We start from the raw sequence: 24,471 nt of genomic DNA on the forward strand, positions 1-24,471 counted from the left end.
TTTCTCTCAACTTATCTTTCCGCAAACAATCTTGTAAAATCTGTATTGATCTTCTTTATCAATATATATTTCAAATTTGAAAATTGTGTTTGTATTCATCCCCCCCCCCCCTTCTACAAACTGTTTAGTATTCTTGTAGACCCTTTTGGGACCAACACTAATGTATAGCATGAATTTTGTTCGTTAGTAAGTTTGTACATGGTGGGTTGTTCCATTTGGTATCAGAGTCTTAGTTTAAGAGATTTAGATATATTACATGATACATAGACTTAAACTAGAAGCGTTAAGTATGTGATAATAGGTTCCACTGGGATTTTGAATATGGGAATGTGTTATAATTGGGCCTAACATGACGACAAATATGGTAGATTTAGATTACATGCGATAAATGTAATCTTGAGTTTCAGGTGCCTGATTGAACATGAGCATATTATTGTACTCAAGTATGTGATTAATTGTATATATGTTTATTGTGGCAGTTAAGGAACTACAAGTATAAGGTACGATGGCAGATAATCCTATACGCTCAGAGAGGAATATGCCTATGAATCCTGGATTAGAAAATATTCTTGGGAGAACTTCTACGGGCTACGGAAGAGGCCGAGGACGAGGAATCTTGAACAATGAAATAAATCCAGAAATTGCGACAACAGTAGCAACAAGGAGTCGAGGTCGGGGCCGCAGAAGAGGGAGAGGTATTCAACAAAAAATTCAAACAGTAAGAGAAATATGAATACAAGAAAGTTCAACTTCAGGTCGTGGAAGGGGTAGAACAAGGGGCAGAGGTCGTGCTCATAACCCTAGGTTTGTTACTTAGGAAACGTTAGCAACTGAGCTGGGAAAATTTCAAGATAATATGGTAAATCTGCTAGGGCATTCCACTCAGTATAATCCAGAAGGAATGATGAACCCAAATCTTCACGAAGAAATTGGGGCAAATACACTGGTGACAACTACAACTGCACCACCTACTTCATCCTCAATACCGAAGGGAGATGATATTAATATGTTTCTTACATGTAAGCCTCCTAAATTTTTTGGAGATCACGATCCTATTAAGGCCATTATTGGCTTAAAAAGATTGAATTAAGTTTGAAGACTAGTAAAAGTGCGAAAGAAGATAAAGCAATGTTTGTTGTATCAAGATTGCGGTCCACTGTATTGGTGGGAAATCATGATGAGTTCAGATCCGAACATTTTAGAAACAATGTCATGGAAAGAATTTGTAGTAATATTTAAAGTTCAGTATTTTCCTAAAACTGTGGTTCGAAAGCTAGAGGACGATTTTCTTCGATTAGAGCAAGACAACATGACGGTTCGTCAGTACACTGAAGTATTTATGGAACAATTTCGATTCGGCGAGGCCTGTGTTGCTACTGAAAGCAGCAAAGTGAGAAAATATATTTGGGGTCTGGAGTCTAATCTCAAAAATTATGTAATTTCTAGGAACCCGATTACATTTCAAGTGGCAGTTGCTGCTAAAAAAATTCTGGAACAGGATATCGATCATCAACCGCTAGAAAAGGTTGGGGAGAAAAGAAAAGAGGAGGCAATAGCAACTGAATTCCGTAGACCTTGACCTTTTGGAAACCAAAATCGTCCAATGTCAAGGTTTACTGAAAGAACATGTGTTCCCTGTCATAAAATACATCAAGGAGAATGCAACAATGAAACACAAACATGTTATAAATATCAAGAATCAGGTCATATAGATAAAGATTGTCAAATGGTACAAAGATGTTTTACATGTAATTCCTCCCAACATATTAATGTTGAGTGTCCGCAAGCAAAAAGACGGGATTTGGTTATTCTGGGGATCGGGGATCTGGTTATGCTAGGGGCCGAGGATCTGGTTATGCTGGGGACTATCTACCCAATTGGGGGGCTATTGTTTAATTGCAATGTTCCTGGCGGTCATGGAGGAGTAAGGCGTGGAGAGGCAGTGGCTAGGGGAAGAGTCTTTCAAATGATGAGAGGTGAAGCTGAAGAAAATCCCAAGGTGGTGACAGGTACATTCTTTGTTAATTTAGTATGTGTCAAAGTCTTATTTGGTTCTGGTACAAATCGTTCTTTTGTGTCACCATCATTTGTTGGATATGTGTGTTTAAAGTCTAAAATGTTAGATGATGTTGTGATAGTAGAAACAACAAATGATAGCAAAGTATCGGTTAAGGAAGTTTTTGACGATTATTCAATATCAGTAAAGGGGTGTGAGGTACCCATCCAATTATTTCCAATGTTGTTAAGGGAATTTGATATAATTATGGGTATGGATTGGTTGGGTAAAAACCAAGTCAATATAATGTGTAATAAGAAAATGATTCATATAGATTTACCTAGGAAGGGACCGGTAATCTATGGTGATAGACGAGATCGTTATTCCAACCTTATATCCGTTCTAAAAGCTCGGAGGTATGTACAGAAAGGGTGTGTCAGTTTTCTCGCTTATGTGATCAATATAAAGAAAGAGAAGAATAAGATGGAGGATATTCCTATTCTAAGTGAATTTCCAAAAGTGTTCCCAGAAGATTTATCAAGTTTACCTTCTGATCGATCGATAGAATTTCATATTGAGTTGTTCCTAGGAGCTGTGACAATTGCTCATACACCATATAGATTAGCTCCATCTGATTTCAAGGAATTGAAAGAATTGTTGGATAAAGGTTTTATCCGACCAAGTACATCTTCTTGGGGTGCACCGATATTGTTTGTAAAGAAGAAAGACGGATCAATGAGAATGTGTATCGATTACCATGAGTAAAATAAGTTGACAATCAAGAACAAGTATCCACTCCCAAGAATTGATGATTTATTTGATAAATTGATTGGGGCTACTTACTTCTCAAAGATTTATCTACGATTCGGTTATCATCAACTAAAAATTCGAGAAGAAGATGTGTCGAAAATAGACGCGTTGTGGGCACTACAAGTTTCTTGTAATGCCATTTGGACTTACAAACGCACCAGCGGCATTTATGGACATGATGAATATGGTATGTTGTATGTACTCGATAAATTTGTTATTGTTTTTATTGATGACATATTGATATACTCTCGATCTAAGGAAGAGCATGCTAATCATCTGCAACTGATTCTAGAATTTTTGAAACAAGAAAAGTTGTATGCAAAAATGTCAAAATGTGAGTTCTGGTTACGCAAAGTTCAATTTCTGGGTTATGTCATTTCTAGAGGGGGGGTATTAAAGTGGATCCCCTCAAATTGAAGCCATCGAGAAGTGGAAAGCACCAAAAACACCTACATAAATCAAGAGTTTTCTTTGTTTGACGGTTTATTATCGAAAGTTTATACAACATTTATCTCATATTGTAACACCGTTAACCAGACTGACGAAAAAGAATGTGAATTTTGAATGGAAGGAGGTACAAGCTGAAGCTTTTCAGATGTTAACAGATAAATTGTGTAACGCGCTAATTCTATCCTTACCAGATGGTACGGAATATTTTGTGGTCTATAGTGATGCCTCGAAACTGGGTTTGGGTTGCTTATTAATGCAACGCAAAAAGGTTATTGCTTACGCCTCAAGGCAGTTAAAGGATCATGAAAAACAATATCCTACCCATGATATGGAGCTTGCATCGGTAGTTTTTGTTTTAAAAATCTGGAGGCATTACTTGTATGGGACTAAATGCCAATTTTTTATTGATCATAAAAGTTTACAGCATTTGTTTCATAAAAAATAATTAACTATGCGCCAAAGACGATAGTTGGAGTTGGTTAATGATTATAATTGTGAGATCTTGTATCATCCAGGCAAGAATAATGTGGTGGCTGATGTGTTAAGTTGTAAAGAAAAGAGCGGTACAATTTCAGCTATAGCATTAAGAGTTGAGTTATTGCCGAGTATTCACGAAGAATTGCAAGGATTCCAAAGCGAAGCTGTAAGAAAAGACAAGATCAAGCAAGAACGACTTGGTGGGGTGTTATATGAGTTAGTAAAAGATAATCAAGAATTGTAATGTTTTCAGAACCTAGTCTGGGTACCATGTTATGGTAATCTCAGAAAAAGAGTTTTCAGTGAAGCTCATAAATCTCGTTTTTCTATCCATCGGGTACGAATAAAATGTATCGAGATATGAAACAATACTATTGGTGGCTGGGCATGAAGAAGGATATAACATGTCATGTTGATCAGTGTATGACCTGCATGCAAGTGAAGATAGAGCATCAACGACCTTACGGTAAGTTGCAGTCGTTAGAAATTCCGATTTACAAATGGGATCACATTACTATGGATTTCATAACCAAATTACCTAGAACACCGAAGGGTTTTGATGCTATATGGGTTGTTGTCAATCGATTATTTAAGTCTGCTCATTTCTTGCCGATGAAATAATCGTATCCTATGGACCGGTTAGCAAAATTGTATATTGATGAAGTGGTAACACGCCATGGTGTGCCATTATCCATAAATGGGTTCACAAATAAGGTTGAGCACGGCTTATCATCCACAAACCGATGTGTAAAGTGAACGAACGATCCAGATGCTCGAAGACATGCTTAGGGCATGTGTTATTGACTTTGGAGGATCGTGGGATAGTCATTTGCCTTTGATTGAGTTTGCCTACAATAACAGTTATCATTCAAGTATCTAGGCAACCCCTTTCGAAGTGTTGTATGGGCAAAAATGTCCTACACCATTATGTTGGAACGAAGTGGGCAAGAAACAGTTGACTGGACCTGATATAATCCAGCAAACGGAGGATAAGATTAATCAAATTCGTGAACTAATGAAAGTAGCCCAGGATCGGCGGAAAAGTTACGCTGATAAACGTCGTAAGCTGATTGAGTTTCAAGTTGGTGATAAAGTGATGTTGAAAGTATGACCCTAGAAAGGGGTTGTTCGTTTTGGAAATAAGGTTAAGTTAAGCCCCATGTATGTTGGACCGTTTCCTATCTTTGAACAAGTTGGAGAAGTGGCATACAAACTAGAGCTTCCTAGGGAATTAAGTGGTATTCATAACATTTTTCATGTATCAACCCTAAGAAAGTGTCTAGCAAATCCAGATCTAGCTATGCCACTACCCGAAATCAAAATTGATGAAAAGTTTTGTTTTGAAGACACCCTTGAAGCCATTACATATTTCAAAGTAAAAACACTAAGAAATAAAGAGATCGAGTTAGTAAAAGTTCAGTAGCGTTATCATAAGGGGCTGGAAGCCACTTGGGAACCCGAGTCTGAGATGCGAGTAAAATATTTTCGTTTGTTTACTTAATAAAATCTCGAGACGAAATTCTTCTAAGGACAGGATATTGTAATGTTCGGTATTAAACTATAGTTGGTCGGCTTTCGAAAATAAATAGCAATGGAAAGTTCAAGGGAAAATTTTGGTATTTCATGGAAGATGGGGGACCAATGGTGAATCATTTGGTCACCTCCTTGTAGTAAATCAATATTGGTCCAATAAGGTGTTGAGATTTGTTGTTTTCATGTAAAGGGGGATGGGTGCATGTCCATGCACCGCCTCAAAACCCCCCCTCCTTCTTCTTTTTACTTTCTTGTTTACTATATATAGTAATTAGAAGAGTACTAAAAAAGGTTTTCTGGTTTTGGGAGAATATCTTTGGCAACTCATCAAAAGGAAAGAAGCAGAGCAGTCATTAAGGTCTTAGGAAAAGGTGAGATTTTACAATTCTTAGTAAATATGAGTATTACATTTTTTGAAGTATACTTTGTGGTATGATGTTAGTTGATTATATATTTGTATCAAAATTATGTTACGCCAATTCTGTTATATTTTATCATCGTACTAATCATCATCCTGTGAGAACCTTTATCGTACAAAGCATCATCTAGAAAAACCCTTCATCGCACAAAGCATCATTTGGTGAGAACCTTTATCGTACAAAGCATCATCCAGTAAAACCCCTTATCGTACAAAGCATCATTCGGTGAGACCCTTTATCGCCCAAAGCATCATCCGACAAGACCCTTTACCGTGCAAAGCATCATCTGGTAAGACCCTCCATTACTCAAAGCTTCACCAGGCAAGGCCTTTCACTGCTCAATGCTTTGTCCGGATTGAACCCTTATCGCTCAAAGTAATGTCCATAAGGTCCCTTCATCGCTCACAATGTTGTCCGGATTGAACCTCATCGCTCACAGTGTTGTCCAGATTGAACCTCATCGCTCACAGTGTTGTCCAGATTGAACCTCATCACTCACAGTATTGTCCGATAAGGTCCCTTCATCGCTCACAGTATTGTTCGAAAAGGATGTTTTGAACTTTAATCATGAAATGACGGTGTAATCCCGATGGATGAAATGGTGGTGTAATCGCGATAGATGTTTGATAATTTTATTACTTAAAAAATCAGGTCTAAAATGTGTTAAAGTGTTATGACGGATTTTACTTACAGGATGGAAATTCACTTACTAGACCTTATGGTCTAACCCTCAGTTATTGTAATACTTTATTTTGTAGGTCATCCAACGTCAAAGGATAAATGTAAAGGGAAGATATGATAAACTCATGGAAGAAATTTTTTGTTATGATGAAATGTGGAATTCAGACTTTTGTTATTTTATGTGAATAGTTCAGAAATGTATGTAAATATTGGAACCTAATGTATGTTATAGCATGAATTTTTTTTCGTTAGTACTTTTGTACATGATGGGTTGTTTCATTATATCTCAATCTTAATGTTTTTGTTTTACTTTTATATAATTAATAGAAAAAATTGTAATGTTTATATTAATAAGAATTTATCTATTTTCAAAATGAAAGTAAAAATATATATATATATAACTTAACGTGTATATAAAATATTTTATTTATTATTAATATATATATATATATATATATATTAATTGAAATAATATGATAAAATACTATATAAATACTATAAAAGAAAATATGCATTTATTAGTAATTCATATTAATTAAAATATAATATAAATAAATAAATAACAAAAAATGTAAAATCAATAATTTATATTAATTAAATGTGCATTACAAGTCGGACACAATCTGATGATAAGGGGAAATGAAAAGTATGAAGAATATATGATTGCTTTTTTGGGATGATATGATATCTTTTGTACTTGAATACTTGTTACTTATACAAGTTTTATACTGAGATTTTGTGGAAAAAAAAAATTGGTAGCTACCTTTGTAATGTAGCTTTTGTATATATATTGGGACCAAATGTATAAATTTATATTTCATGATATATGAAATATGTGGTTATATGCAAATGTGATATTGGGGTATTACATGGTTCCCAAACTTACTTCAAGCTAAGCCATCTACCCATCTCAGCACCAGTAATATACTGTGATAATATGGGAGCTACGTATGTTGTCTTCAATCCTAAGTTTCACTCATAAATAATGCGTTTGGCTCTTGATTATCATTTTGTTCATGAGAATGTCCAAAGTTGAAAGTTGCATGCAAGGACCAACTAGTTGATGCTCTTAGTAAGCTATTTGTAAGAACATGGTTCAAAGAACTCATGTCCAAGATTGGTCTCACTATTCCATCGTCCATTTTGCGGAGGTATGATAGAGATACTCACAATCAATCCTTACAGTAATTGGATATTCTTGCATAATCACCTGATTGTAAGTTACCATTTAGTTTTGGAAGTTATGATTATTTCAAGATATATATATATATATATATATATATATATATATACCCACTTATAATAATACAATCAAGTTTTTCCATTCAACATTCTTACTTTTATATAAAGTATGTTTTTATTAATAATATTCGTCAACATTATATCATTTTTTTTATATTTAATTAAATAATTATTTTGTGTGTGTATTTTTTTTGTAAAAGGAGGATCAGTCAATGGTTATATATATTCGTTTATCAGTGTTTATTGCTTTTATGATGCTATTAATTAGCGTAATATATATACGAATGTCGTGTGACATTTATAACCAATGTTTTCATATTAAAAATATATATGTTTTCACGAGAAAATACTCAATACATTGATGATCACACTTCCGTTTCACATGATCAGTTAGCACAAAAGCTAGTACTCTTTCGTATTTGCACGTTTCTCCTTCTTGATTCATTTTGTGAATAGTTCTCGCAACCTCTTGTGTTGGGTCATGATTAGTATCTTCGTAAATTAAGGAAATATGACGTCTGATCGACTTTTGAGCCTATTTAGTCATGCCCATCTTATAAAAAGTAGAAACTCGTTCAGTTTAAATACATGGAACATTAAATTCGAGTTCGAACGGATATATGTGATAAATAGTAGTCATGGGCACAATTTATATGAATAACATGTTGTTCACACGAATCAATGACCCACAAGGAAAAAGAAACAAAAGGTACCAACTTTTATGTGAAGCAATTGCCACCAAGAATAACATGTATGGAAGAAAAAGATAGATGAGACTGAATAAGATTAATCGATGTTTTATTTTAAAATATTAATAAAACTAATTCTATGTTATATAAGTTTGGGGTTGTTTGTTTACCTTTTAATAATTTCATTAAGAGGCAGTCTCTGAATCGTTAAGAGGTGAATCTTGTTTGGCAAAAAAAATTATCTTTTAATGTTCTAAAACCCTCTGAATGATTTTGTATCATGAGTCTCCTTTGACCATTCACCACCCTAATTTTATTGTAAGCAATTACCAAACAATTATATTTTTATTTTGCACTATATCATGAGAGCCTTTTAATCATTCTGACCGCTTAATCATTCTGCACTAAATCATTCAGCAATGCCAAACAACCCCTTATTATATATTGTTTTGAAGAACAAAGAGTATTAAAATGTAACGAAATTTATCTTAGTTCTTATTCTGTGTAACAAAGAGTATCAAGAGGGTGTTATTGCTCCTTTTTTCTTCTCTTCGGCACGGGGTAGAGCAGTTTGGTAGCTCGCAAGGCTCATAACCTTGAGGTCACGGGAACAAATTACTATAATTCATCCCCGACGACGGATTAGTCGACATTTTTCACAAATTTTACGAACAGAAGCTCTTATTTTCATATTTACCCCTACAGTAGTTCGTCTTGGACCAGATCTAGAACCGTTCTCAACAGAAACAAAATGTTCCAAATGTTCTTGAAAATTCTTGCTCTTGGAGAAATAGAAGGAACATGTATCGCACGCGCAAAATCTGAGAATGGGAAATGCCCTACCTTTGAGTGCGGTTTGAACCTTATGAGGTTAGGGTTCCTTACAATATCTAATTGTGGGTATGAAAGTGTAGTTAGTTTTATTTATATTGTAATAAAGTTTTTCTATTTTAATCCGTAATTCTTTGATCTTGTATAGTAGCATTTAATGATGTCGATGTTAGGTTTATAAGACCATTTCGTTGTAACTTTTTCATATATATACATTTAGTGAATCTTTTGAAGTTGAATATCCACATAAGCAAATGTTACAAAATGTAAAGGTTATCAGTAAAAATAGATACAAATTAGAGAATTTTGAAATTTTGTTATAATTATCATTGAGAAAAAAAAATCTAAGAAGTAAACCAAACTTTGTTGCATTTTGATATATTTTGCTCTTTTATATATTAAAGACATTTAGAATATCTAATTATTATTTTTTTATGATACATCAAATCAAACATCGCAAAGACAAAAGTAAAAAATAACTGAAAATATTAACCATATGTTCAAAGAATCAACCATGCCGATCATGAGTTATATGAACAAACTATCTAAAGAATCAGTTTTTACATGTTAACAAATTATCTACAAATCAAATTGAATTAATTTTTTTAAATAATATATAAGATGTTTGAGTCTAAAAATACCAATGAACTAGATAAGAATTCGAGAACACAATCATTTGATCTTTGGATCGGACGGGGAATTTTGTTTCCCCATGATCATCTTCCACCTGAGCCGGAAGATTTAGGTATACGGTAGTAGGGTCTTTAGTTTCTTGGATTCTTGATGACACCCACTGGAATTGCTACAAGTGGTTGTAGCCATGGGCATGGACTTATGTTGCCTCATATGACCACCAAGTGACTGACCAGAAGCAAATTCAACACCACATATCGAATATTCATGAAATCTTAGTCGGTTTGATCGAGCCACTAGGGTGACAATGACTCTGTGGGTTCGATCCAATATGAAGAGATAGTATCGTATGATGAACATCCACATATTGTTTCATAATGTTTGGCCTAATTTTGTTTTCGACAGTAGGCTTAGGGGGTTTCTTGTAGTTGGCTCGGTGGCCACCAAGGGCTTGAAATGAAGAAAACCCACGATTACATGTTTTACATTCGTAAACATAAAAACCAGAAGTCCTGGTCACCTGGACCTCCGCCACCACCACTGCCTTCTTTGGTGGTGGTGGCGGCGATGACAAGGCATCTCTTTCCTTTTTTGGGGGAAGAATGAAGAGATAGGGAAAAAGTTGCAACATCTCCTCACAAACTTCTTACTTGAGTAGTACTATAGGCTCGAGTGTTTGGATGCACGTCTTTTGTTCATATTCCTGCGCAGTTAAGAGAGAAATTGTCCCCAAGGAAACCACTCGAATCTTTCTTGGATATGCTCAGTCCGGATATAGATGCAATGACGTTGAATTAATTAAATAATTTGTATATATATATATATATATATATATATTCTTTCTTTCTTTCAAGAGGAGGGTCGGTCATAAGTTACATTTTAACCAACTAAATTTTCAAATAAATACATTCTCTTTTAGTATACCACATCTATTGTTCATTCTTTCATCTTTTCATAATTGCAGATATTCGCATTTTAATTTAAAAAAATTAAATCTCATACATCACTTCATATGTCAATTTAGTTGATTATTTGTTTGTAAAAGGAGGGTTGGCCAAAAAGTATATTAAGTCACATAACTCTTTTGTTTTCAAAGAAATCTCTCCTTCTTTCATATACCTACACTATTCTCCAATCTATCATCTTCCCATCAACGTAGGATAACAAAATCACAACACAATTCACGATATTTAAACAATTAAATTTTATAATGCCACTTGATATAACTTTTCCATTTCCAAAGTAATACTTCATCCGTTCATATATCCACATCCGTTTTCGAACTAAAGATTTCCTGTCAAAGTGGGATAACAAAAATCACAGTACACTTCAAAATTTTAAAATACTTAACTCTAATAATGCTATGTCATTATGTCTTTCATATTTGTTTTATATACACAAATATTTCATATAAATAGGTAGCTATTAACCTTATCATTTTCAAAGGAAAACTTCATCATTTCATAATATACCCACATCTATTCTTCAAACTAAAGATGTATCGTTAATATGGGATAACAAAAATCACATCACACATTAAAATTTTAAAATACTTAACTCTCATAATGCCACATCATATGTCTTTCATATTGTGAGTCCACAATACGATCAATCTTCATATAATCTTCAAGAATCAATGGCAGAATTATTAAACATTCAAGAACACTTGAGAGGAGACTTGAGAGGAAAAGTTAATCTGGTCAAAGCTCTTATAACTCTCAATATGAATGTACGATTTACAATGAAAGCTCTCCTACCAATTACACTAAAGACGAAACTATATATAGGGTCAAACAACTAACCCTTCTAGTCAAAGTCAAACTGACTTACAAAGTCAAACATGATATCTATACAATTATAGACAATAATAAACTTTCAAGACGAATACAATTTAATACTGAAATTCAGACCTAACATTCTCCCTCTTTGTATTCAGGCTTGAAAGAATTTGCGCACTTTGAATCTCGTTTGAACTTTGTCACTTTAACCTCTTTATGACTTCTTGAAAATCTTCAAAACAATCTTCACTTTGAGATCTTCAGACGATCTTTTGTTGAGAAAATCTTCTAACATTCTCCCCCTCGAATGTAGAACAGAAACGATTTTCTCTTTTGACAATGAAGAACAATATCAGCAACACTCTTCAGAAACGATCTTCAAGATATGATCTTCAAAGAATCTTCAGACAAACAAATTACTAACATTCTCCCCCAAAAACGAATTTCTTCAGATAAAAAACAAACATTCTCCCTCAAAATTAAACATTCTCTTCGACAAGAAATCTCTATCAGTAAAATTTTGTAAAGATGAGATCTTCACATTCAATTTCCTTCAAACATTGTAGCACGAGAATAATCTTCAGTAATAATCTCCAGTCACACTCCTTTGAGTCTTTTGCCGGCCTTTGATGCTACTCCCTTTTGATTTTTATATCATACTCCCCTTATATCATCCAGAATTGATCATTTCATTCATTATAACATAATCCCTCTTATAATGAAATAAGAATCATTAGCATCATACTTCAGAATGAATGAAATCTTCAGCGAGAACCGTCAATTCATAAAATTGTAAGTAGATCTTTTCAAATCCACTTGTATAATTTTTTCAGATTATGGGAATGGGAAAATAACCAATTTCAACGTATGAAATTGTTTTCGATCTTACAAAATATTGGCCTGTGAATATAACAAATATACTCAGTACAACGAATGTACTTCATATATGAGACTTTATGAGGTTCATCTCACCAGGTCTTCCAATCAATCATTGATATCTTATAAAGAGCATATCTATGAATGTTTCGGCAAAATAACATATAATTTGCAAAATCTGTGTAGTGTAGAAAGATAAAGCAACATATGCTTCTGTTAGGCTCAAAAAGATAAACCATGTGGACTACACAAATTTATCTGACTCAATTAGTGATAAAAAATACTTGAAGGGGGGGGCATATATCCTTCTGATTTCAATATCAACTTTCGCCGAATGAGAAATTGATAGATTGTGAGCTGCGTGCCCCAAGTGTTATTAAAACATTTATCTGTTAAGAGATAAATGAGTAGCTGGTGGGTTTGTGGCAAGAATTGGCCTGGACTTTGCCTTTTTCAATATTAGTTTTGAAAGAATTGAGAACTAATAGATTATGTGGTATGCCCGGTATTTTGAAGTTTAGAACAGGATTCTTGTAATCTTTTAATCCTGACATAACTCTCGTCAATTTATTTGGCTCACAACAACTACCCCTATCTTTTCATTTTAAGCTCTGCACGCAAACCCTTTTTGAATTTAAGCTCACTCAGATATGGTTGTCCTCTTGGGTAGGTTTATCGATTCTGACATTCCATAGTGGTATTTCTATGAAGCACTTAGTCCCTCCTAAAATTACTGTATGCTCAAATGATCAGAAACAGTTGATCAAAATTATTATTGCAAATAAAGCACAATGATCAGATAAAATTGATCAAGATATGTAACTTTGAAGCACAATCAATCAAGGAGTGATGCAAAATCAGATTATTCAGAATGTGAGAGAAATGAATGAAGATCTGTAAGTACGAGTTTACATATTCAGATATTCAAAGAATTAACAAATGTGTATCAATCAAGGTAAAAAAAAATATCAGAAAAACAACATTTGATTCCGAAAAAAAAAAACAATTCCATTTCCGAAAACATTTATTAAAAAATTTCTAGATACTGCCCCTAGAAAATAGATTTGAGAAGAGACTTGAGAGGATTAGTCAAAGTCTCTATTATGAACGTATGTTTACAATTGAAGCTCTCCTACCAATTACACTAAAGACAAAAATATATATAGGGTCAAACAACTAACCCTTCTAGTCAAAGGCAAACTGACTTACAAAGTCAAACACAATATCTATACAATTATAGACAATAATAAACTTTCAAGACGAATACAAATTAATATTGAAATTTAGACCCAACACATATAAATAGGTTTGTTTTACAAAAGGAATGTAGTCATTTAGCCAACTAACCTTTTCATTTTCAAAAGAATATTTCACCCCTTTATACCTACATCCCTTCTTTAAATTAAAGATTTCCCATCAATGTGAGATAACCAAAATCACATATTTTAAAATACTTAATTCTTACAAAGACTTTTTATTTTTTATTTTGTATAGGTAACTTCTTATGAAGTTTGTTTTTGATCTTCTTGCTTTGTGGACCTTCTTGTATGAGAATCTTATTAGCAAAAAAAATGTGGTAGTTTTTAGACATTTATATAGTTTTGAAGAAAGGGACCCAATTTGTATTATCAATATGGTTTATTATGTATAAATTTGTATATGTTATTTGAATATGCAGGTTGTTACAGTTAGTATCAGAGCCAGGTTTCGATCTTGGGACATATGGGTTATGAGCCCACCACGCCCTGTTTCTCAAAAAAAAATGTGTCATTTTGGAGGTTGTGATATTTTCAAAATGGTGTTTTATAAGTCTTGATGGATTCAAAAGCTGGATATTTAAGGTAGCTTTGTGGAGTTTGTGTTTTCTTGTTTGAGCTGGTTTTGGTAGGTCAAAGCAAATTCATCCAGTGAGTTGCTCGACTTCTATCACGACCTTAGTCGTTTGGCAGGACGCGTAAGCCACTATGGTGTGGTTTTTCGTTTTTGTCTCATGTCGTTTGGGGTTCTTGTGGGTATCTTTTGCCTTCCTTAATGGTTGTTTAGAGTTATAGTTGAGCCTATATGTTTAGATTGCGATCTATGCTTCCCTTATTCAGATTCAAGTGTTCGGCTTTGAATTCTCGTATCAGTTAAAGTTAGTATCATCGTATATCGTGATCAAGGTGAGTTTTCTTATAACTTTTTTCAAGCTTAAATGCATAAGTTATCAAACGATTACTATTTTAATGCTATACTATATTGGTCCCAGATATACACATATTGCTACATGCAAAAGTAGTTACAAACTTTTTGCTCACATAAGTACAAATTCACAAGTCATGTACATATTCTGCTTCCAAAACATATGTAAAGCAATAACAAATCCCTTCACATATTTCTTTTTCATTTACCTTCCACATGTGCCTGACCTGTAATGTACATTCTTGAAAACAAAACGAGGGTTAAACCATAAGGTCTAGTGAGTAATCCCCTTAGTTGCTATTATAAGATGAAAATCATCAAAACACTTTTGGAAAACAAATCCTTGAAAAGACATCATGTAATTAACATTTATTGTATCAAACCTTCATTTGTCCCATCATATGGATGAGACAACTCCACTTTTTAGCATTAAACAAATATAATAATCAACTTGTCATATCAAAACACATAATACACCAACTTGTCACATTATTCATATACGATAACATAATTCCTTGCATCATTCAGATGCGATAACTCATGTCTTTGCACCATTCAGATGCGATAAATTTTTTGTCGCATCATACACGTGCGATAACTCCAACTTGTCGCACCTCAAGGAGACGATAAACATACTTGTTGCATCACAAGGATGCATAAACACCACTCCTCACACAACAAAGATGCGATAAACATTATTCCTCAGATCACAAGGATGCAATAAAAACAACCATTTCATCCATCTCAAACTCATCGCATTAAACTCATGCGATAAAAATCAATCTATTAAGATGCGATAAATAATATCCCATGACCAAAAGATCATCATGTCACTCTTATCCCAATATACCAAGCAGGCTCGTTCCTGACATTTTTTAGGCCATGGGCGAACATAAAAACAGGGGGCCCACTGCAAAAAACAAGACTTTTAGCAACGACTTTTGTTGTCGCTAAAAGTCCGTTCATCATTAGAAATAATATATAACTAAAACATGTCGTCGCTATAACTTGTGACACATGTCATCGCTAAAAGGCGCATCGTCAAAGCTCACTTTTCTTGTAGTGACCTTCGGTAAATACAAAAAAAATTCAATAGATGTTTTTCATTAGTATAAAATTGAGTACAAGAAATGCTAATAATTTACGGAGTAAAGAAATCTTATTTATCTTTATTATAGATATATAAAAGTGTACTTAAATATACGTACTTCTTATTAGGTAATTTTAAATCAAGAGTATATAAACTACGGTTGATAATTTTTTATAAAAAGTAAGAATTTTTTACTTTATAACAAGAAATATGTGTTATTTTGATACAAAAAGAGAATTCGTGTTAATGAAATAATCGTGAGGTCAATGAGAGATTAATAATAAAGAAGATTATCAAGGTAWTATMRACAAGTAGACAAATGAAAATCAATAAGAATATGAAAGAAAAGATGATACATTGAGATCTAGTAAAAATAAATAATGAATTAAATATGCAAGCTCAACAAATGACTGTTTGAGCACTTAAATAGAATCTTGTGGTGTGGTGGAATCCCAATGAAAGATACATAAGTCAAACAATTGATGAAAATATTTAAATTCTATTTTTCTTTTTTTTTTGCTCAACTAAAATAAGATGTTAATATTAAAAGTTTACGGAACATGACATATATAAAAGACATTACTAAATACATCTAGTAGAAAAAATTTATTGATTAATCACAAAACCATGAAACACGTCATAAATCATAATAACAATAGATTAATTGTCAAAAAAAAAGTAAAATATTTTATGTAGAAACAAAAATAGATAACAATAGTCAACAAAAACAATTAGAACAACATAACCAAAGAGCAATAGTCAATAAAAATAGAAATTGATAAAACTATCTAACAAAAATATATAGCAATAGCAAGCACATGATATTAATGTTGAATTGTTGAAGTACGAAAATAGTCAAGCATATAGAAATAGCAATAGCCAATATCATTGGACCTTGTTGGAGATAAAAAAAAATTAGAGAGGCAATAAGCAATAGCATATAATGGATGACCAATTAATTTTTTTTATTTTCTTCTCTAATGTAATTAGTTGATATATTTTTGGGTCCGTCTACTAAATTATTTCTCTCTTATTATATGCTACAATTTTTTGGTTTCTTTAATTTATTAAATTCTTTTAGACTATTATATATTTTAAGGGGAAAATTTGGGCCCTTGATATTTTTGGGCCCTGGGCGTGCGCCCCTGCCGCCCTCCCCCAGGGAAGGCCCTGATACCAAGCTCCTGATTATGCCACCCTTATTACAAATTTACCCAACTCCTGATTATGTCACCCTTATTACAAAATATACACCTCTCTTGATTATGTCACATTTATTACAAAATATACACCTCTCCTGATTATGTCACCTTTATTACAAAATATACACATCTCCTAATTATGTCACCTTTATTCCAATCAGTTGATAATAACATATCAAATCCTAAAGTTATGCTAAAAGTAACATATAATCATTCAAAAAACACCCCAAGTAAGAAATCATAATGTTCCCTATTAAAGCAAATCAATTGATGCTTTTAAAGTAAAACTCACCTTGTAAACACAAGTAGATGGAGACTTTAACATCAACAAATCTATCAGATGAAAATCACGTAGTCAATTCTTCTTCTTCCTTTTTCTACTTCTGCTTGCTTCGAACCTAGGAAACCAAAATATCATACACCTCTTTTAATTTTCTCTCTTATCCCCACAACAACCAAAAAAGAAAATAAAATAAAAAGAAAGCATATATACTTTTTAAATGAGGCGATCGAGGTATATGATATTTAAACCTAACTTTTGAAACACCCCTTAACTTTTGCCACGGTATAAAAATCCACCCCAAACTTGCAAATCAAATAACCCGGTTATCATATTATCCTCCCCTCAAAGGAATTCCATCCCAAATTCATTCAATCAAACAGATGAGGATATTTTGTTCTCATTTCAGATTCTAACTCTCAGGTAGCCTCTTGCCCTTTATGGAATTACCACTATACTTTCACCAGACTAATCTCTTTATTTCTCAATACTTTAGTCTTACGATCAGTATGATTGCTTATATGGCTTGTGGGGTTTCCACAAAACTTAATTTGTCATCAATCTGAATTTTGGGTAACGGTACAACCAAATTTAAGTCATCCAAATACTTCCACAAATTAGAAACATGGAAAGTGTTAGGAATAACATTGATCTCCATTGGTAGCTCTAATCGATACGATACTTCCAACCCGATTATTGATCCTGATTGCAAGAGTATAAGCAAGTCATAGCATTTTGACCCTATATGAGATAAAACTCTTTCAAGCCTTTTACTAGTTTGGACAGACTAAGCTCTATTTCATAGATTGGACTCTTTTACTGTGATTAGCCCCTACTAGTAAGAAGTTGATCCCACTCGGTGTTCCGTTTCCATTTGCTTCCAATAGTTCGACCTATCCAGAAAAATTGTCGGCCCCAATGTACCTCGGGCTCAGTTTAACCCTTTTTCCAAAACATACAATCCCCTTCCAAGGTAAAACTTTTAGCATTACTCGATCCTCCACCTGAAATTCAATCGGTTTACGGCGTTTGTTAGCATAGTTTTTCTGTCGGTCCTTAGCTGTCATTATTCATTCTTGAATTCGATCTATCTTTTCTATTATTAACTGAACAATCTATGGACCGACTAACTGTCCCCCCCCCCATTTCATTCCAACACGACAGCGTTCGACACTTTCTACCGTATAGAAATTCAGAAGGTGTCGCTTAAATGCTGGAATGATAACTGTTGTTATAGGTAAATTCGATCAACGGTAAATGGTTTTCCCATGAAATCCCAAAATCAACAATACAGGCTCGCAAAATATCTTCAAGGGTTTGTATCGTTCACACACATTTCCCATCTGGTTGGGGGTGATATGTCGTATTCAATCGAATTTAGGATCCAATTGCTTCCTAAAGCTTCCCCAGAATTTCAAGGTAAATAGGTTGTCCCTACCTGATATAATTGACAACAGGACACCATGTCGAGTCTCGGTCTCACCAATATAAATCCTCACAAGTCTTTCCAATGGATATGCCTCTTTAATTGGTAGAAAATGTGCAAATTTAGTCAAGTGATCCACAATAACCCATATAGCATTATACCCTTTCGGAGTTCGTGATTGCTTCGTTATGAAATGCATCATAATATGATCCCACTTCCACATTGGAATTTCTAACGATTGTAAATTTCTATAGGGTCGTTGATGTTCTATCTTCACTTATAAACACGTCAGACATCATTTTACGTACCGTGCAATATACTTTTTCAATCCCGATCACCAGTAAATGGTTTCAAATCTTTGTATATCTTGTTAGTACCTGGGTGAATCAAATATTGAGATTTATGAATTTCATTCAATATCATCTCTCGATTGTTACCAAAATGAGGCACCCAAATTCTGCCTTCAAAGCATATAATTCCACGATCGTCTTTTCCTCCAATTCTTTCTGCTTTTACATTTTCTTTTACATCTTCACTCTAACATCTAAAAATCTTATCAAGAAAGTTAAGGATTAGATTATCTTGCAATGCAATGGCTTTGATTGTTTCACTCTTTTCTTTTCGACTGAGTGCGTAATCCACCACATTTGTCTTTCCCGAATGATAAAGAATTTCGCAGTCATAATCATTAACCAATTCTATGCATCCTCTTTGTGTCATGTTTAACTCTTTTTAATTGAACAGATGTTGAAGACTTTTGTGATCTATATAAACCTGACATTTAGTTCACAATAGATAATGTCTCCAAATTTTCAAGGCAAAAACAACAGCTGCAAGTTCCATATCATGAGTAGAGTATTGTTTTTCATGATCATTCAGTTGTCTGGAAGTATAAGCAATGATTTTTCCCCGTTGCATCAAAACACAACCCAGACCCAACTTTGAAGCATCACTATAGATCATAAAATCTTATGTCCCTTCTGGTAATGACAATATTGGTGAGCTGCACAATTTGTCTTTCAATAACTGGAAAGCTCTTGCTTGCTCTTCTTTCCATTCATACTTTACATTATTTCTTGTCAATGGTGTTGTAATACATGAGCAGTCTTGTATGAACTTTCAGTAATACCCAGCTAAACCTAGGAAACGTCTGATCTTTGTGGGCGTTCGCAGTGTCTCCCATTTCTCAATAGCTTCAATTTTCACTAAATCAACCTTAACACCTGTTTCTAAAACTACATGACCCAATAATTGAACTTCCCTCAACCAAAATTCGTATTTCGACAATTTAGCATATAACTTTTTTCTCTTCAAAAGTTTCAGAATTAAACGAAGATGTTCGCGTGTTCTGCTTCCAATTAAGAATAGATAAGAATATCGTTGATAATAATAATAACAAATTTATCAAGATATTCGTTACATACCATGTTCATTAAATCCAGAAACGTTGTTGGTGCGTTCGTCAGACCAAAAGGCATTACCAAAAACTCATGATGCACATACCTAATACGAGAGGCAGTTTTGGCTACATCTTCATCCCGAACTTTCAGTTGATGATAACCTGATCGTAGATCAATCTTGGAGAAATAGCTAGCCCCAACCAGCTGATCAAAAAAATCCTCAATTCTGGATATAGGGTATTTATTCTTTATGGTTAGTTTGTTCAATTCTCAATAATCTATACACATCCTCATCGATCCATCTTTTTTCTTGACAAATAGAATGGGAGCACCCCATGGAAATGTATTGGGTATGATGAAAGCTTTATCCATCAATTTCTTCAAGTGCATCATTAATTCTTTTAATTCACACAGTGTCAGATTATATGGTGCACGAGCTACCGGTGTCGCTCCAGGTGTTAGATTAATTCGAAACTCAACAGATTGATCTGGAGGTAAACTAGATAACTCAACTGGAAATACTTTTGGGTATTCATTAATTACTGGTATAGATTCCACTTTACCTTTTTCTTTCTTGTATATATGCCAAGAAGCTTTGACACCCCTTTTGAATACACTTTCAGGCCTTTAAAACAGAAATCAAGCTTATATGACAATCGACACCTTACCCGGCAGATCGATATGTGTCATTTTCTTGTTGCATATTGTATACTTGTATGATTCTCTGACAGTCAATCCATACCCGCTACCACATCAAATTCCCTTATTGGCATAGGGAATAATCGGATCGGTACAACACACCCTTCTATTTCTATTTGGCAGTCATTATACTTTGGTAACAGAAACTTGACTATCATTAGCAGTATCAACTACTAATGTACAGTCTAAGGGGTACAGGTTTCAAATATGATCAACCAGCAAATAATGGTGGCATAAAAGAATAATTTGCACCGGAGTCAAATAGCGCCTTAGCATATATAGAGTTGATAAGAAATGTACTTATCACCACATCTAGGATTTGTTCAGATTTTCTGGACAGTTGGAAGGATCATCTATTTACCCTTTTTGGTTCGCTTCTTCTGATACCCCTTCGACTACTCTAAGTGTTACCAACAAAATTTGATCTTTGATTCCTTAGTTGAGGACAATCGATTTTAAAATGATTTGGGGAATCGCAATGGTAACAATGTTGGGGTATACAACAGTCTCTGGATATATGTCCAGGTTTTCCTATCTAAAACAAACTCCTTAATTAATATTACAATCACCTTGGTGGACAATTTTGACATCTTAGACACAATCTCTCATTAAATCTTTGAGTTGGATGATTTTCTGATCTCACAAACTTTGGTCTACGAAAGTCTGCTGATGATCCCTTCCATTTTCTCTTCTCCCCGACTTTCTCTCCTATTTGTCTATTTCTATTTCTTTCTGCGATTTCAGCCACATCAACAGCAAATGGGAATGTAGCAGGATCCTTTACAATTCCAAATTCTCGGATAGAAGGTTTCAATCCCCAAACATATCGTTCAACTTTACGGGATTCTGAGGAGATATAGTGTTCTGCAAATCTGAAATGTTCAATAAATTTCTCAGTGTACACTCGTACAGTCATGTTCCATTGTTCCAACTTTAAGTATTCTTCCTCTAAATGTCTAACTACAACTTTAGGATAAAATTGATCTTTAAACCTATCAGTAAATTTCATCCACGACATTGTTTGCAAAATATCTGGTTTTAATAAAGATTATACTTCCCACTAGTATAGAGCACTAGATTTAAGCATGGAAATGACAAATCTAACACTATCTTCCTATAAACATTTGTTGGTATTGAAAATTGACTCGATCTCCTTCAACCAACACATAGCTTTTATTGGGTCTCTTTCACCAGAAAACGTAGGAGGTTTACATGTTAAAAACATTTTAATGTCGCCTCCCTTTTCATTAGTAATAGGAATTTGTGGGTTAATCTTAACTCTTTCTATTTCCACACGGACAAGAATTCCCAATTGCATGAAGAATATTTCTACCCCTTGCCCTTCCCCGGCCTCTGCCTCTACCTCTACCTCTACCTCTTCCCCGACTAATATGTGTATTCTCTGGAATATTTTCAGCGGAACTATCTCTTTCCTCTATGGTAATCAGTGCAATTCTCTCAGGCCTTCTTGAATTACTTGTCATCAGATAATTCACAAGAATTTAATATACACATAATCACATTCCCAAATATAATAAGGTATTCAAGCATAAATATGTACATGTAAACCTAGGATTACATTGGTCAGTTGTAATTTGAATTTACCATATATATTGTTCTTTTAACCCATTATATTTATTCCCAAAGGTTTTATAAATGTCATGGAACCTTAATTATGCAAATAATATAGTTTAAGTCTAAGCATCATGATGAATACCTAAATCTCTTAAACTCGGGCTCTGATACCAAACTTGTAAAATCGCAACTCCCATTTGCATAAAACACATATTTCATATAACATGAAATATAACTATACACATTGGTCCCAGATGTACACATATTACTACATACAAAAGTAGCTACAAACTTTTTGCTCACATAAGTACAAATTCACAAATCATATACATATTCAGCTTCCCTAAAATCCACAGATGTAAAGCAATACCAAATCCCTTCACATCTTTCCTTTCCCTTTACCTTCCACATGTGCCCGACATGTAATGCGCATTTTTTAAAACAAAACGAGGGTTAGACCATAAGTTCGAGTGAGTAATCCCCTTGATTGTTATTATAGGGTGACAATCACCAAAACACTTTTGGTAAGCCAATCCTTGAAAAGACATCATGTAATTAACATTTATCATATCAAACCTTCATTTGTCGCATCATATGGATGAGACAACTCCAGTTTATAGCATTAAACAAATATAATAAGCAACTTGTCGTATCAAACACATAAAACACCAACTTGTCGCATCATTCGGATGCAAACCCATGTCCTCGCATCATTCAGATGTGATAACTCTTTTTGTCGCATCACACACATGCGATAACCCCAACTTGTCGCACCTCAAGGAGGCGATAAACATACTTCTCGCATCACAAGGATGCGATAAACACCATTTCTCGCACAACAAGGATGCGATAAACATTATCCCTCACATCATAAGGATGCGATAAAAACAACCTATTTCATCCATCTCAAACTTGTCGCATTAAACTCATGCGATAAAGATCAATCTCATCGCATCATAAAGATGTGATAATAATATTCCATGATCAAAAGATCATTTCTAGAAAATTGATTATGTCACCCTTATCTCAATATACTCAGCTCTTGATTATACCACCTTTTATTACAAATTTATCCAGCTCCTGATTATGCCACCCTTATCCCAATATACTCGGCTCCTGGTTATGCCACCTTTATTACAAATTTACTCAGCTCCTGATTATGCTACCCTTATTCCAATCAGTTGATAATAACATATCAAATCTCAAAATTATGCTAAAAATAACATATAATCATTGAAAAACACCCCAAGTATGAAATTATATGGTTCCCTATTAAAGCAAATCAAATGATTCTTTTAAAGTAAAACTCACCTTATAAACACAAGTAGATAAAGACTTTATCAGCAACAAATTTATCAGATAAAAATCACGAAATCAATTCTTCTTCTTTCTTTTTCTGCTTTTGCTTGCTTCGAACCCAGGAAACCAAAATATCATACACCTCTTCTAATTTTCTCTTTTATCCACACAACAAAAAAAAGGAAATAAAAAAAGAAAGCATATATACTTTTTAAATGAGGCAGTGGAGGTATATGATATTTAAACCCAATTTTCAAACCCCCCCAACTTTTACCACATTATAAAAATCCACCCAAACTTGCAATTTAAATATCCTGGTTATCTCTCTCACTCACAGACACACACATATACATATATATATATATATATATTTGTTTAATTCTCAAGAAATGACATGGTCTTTGTGTATGTGTGTATTATATATATATATAATATTATTGTAGCAATATATAAAAAGGATAATAGATTATATTATATAATGTAATTTTTTTATTTTTTACTAGGAAAAAGACCCGTTAACTTTGTTGGCAAGTGATAGTGGAAATCATATAGGTCCACAAAAATGGCCATAATGTCACCACGATGGCGGTGCAAGTGCACACCAAACACTATGATTGTTACAAGTAATAAAGTGGTAGTAATATCGAGATCGTATCCACAAGGAATAGACTTCAGAGTTTTGAGTACTAAGTCGAGAATACAATGATTTCAATTAGAGAAGAAGAAAGGATATTTGAGTAAGTTTGATGATTTTCACAATGAAATGTAAACAAGTAACTAAAAATGGGTATAGGTGTAAATGTCACTTAAGAGAACAGTAGTAACAATATGATCAAGGAGGCTGGTCAGAAAACATCTATAAAAGTATCCATCTCTCGAAAATGAACTTCCATAGAGAGTGGTC

The 24,471-nt window shown here is 33.7% G+C and overlaps 1 protein-coding gene and 1 pseudogene across 1 annotated transcript; both read right to left on the reverse strand.

Annotated features, from left to right (window-relative positions):
- Nucleotides 1-9,759: 9,759 nt before the first annotated feature.
- LOC112505922 lies at nucleotides 9,760-10,392 on the reverse strand (annotated as a pseudogene).
- Nucleotides 10,393-19,713: 9,321 nt separating this feature from the next.
- On the reverse strand, nucleotides 19,714-21,711 carry LOC112505923. The gene is made up of 3 exons (XM_025109961.1): nucleotides 21,341-21,711; nucleotides 20,098-20,220; nucleotides 19,714-19,942 (listed from the first exon to the last, which is right to left on the reverse strand). The coding sequence occupies exons 1-3, from the start codon at nucleotides 21,709-21,711 to the stop codon at nucleotides 19,714-19,716; spliced, it is 723 nt and encodes a 240-aa protein (XP_024965729.1).
- Between the last annotated feature and the right edge of the window lie 2,760 nt (nucleotides 21,712-24,471).

The sequence above is a fragment of the Cynara cardunculus genome (genome assembly GCF_001531365.2).
Source record: "Cynara cardunculus var. scolymus isolate 2C chromosome LG 2, CcrdV1, whole genome shotgun sequence".
NCBI classification, from domain to species: domain Eukaryota; kingdom Viridiplantae; phylum Streptophyta; class Magnoliopsida; order Asterales; family Asteraceae; genus Cynara; species Cynara cardunculus.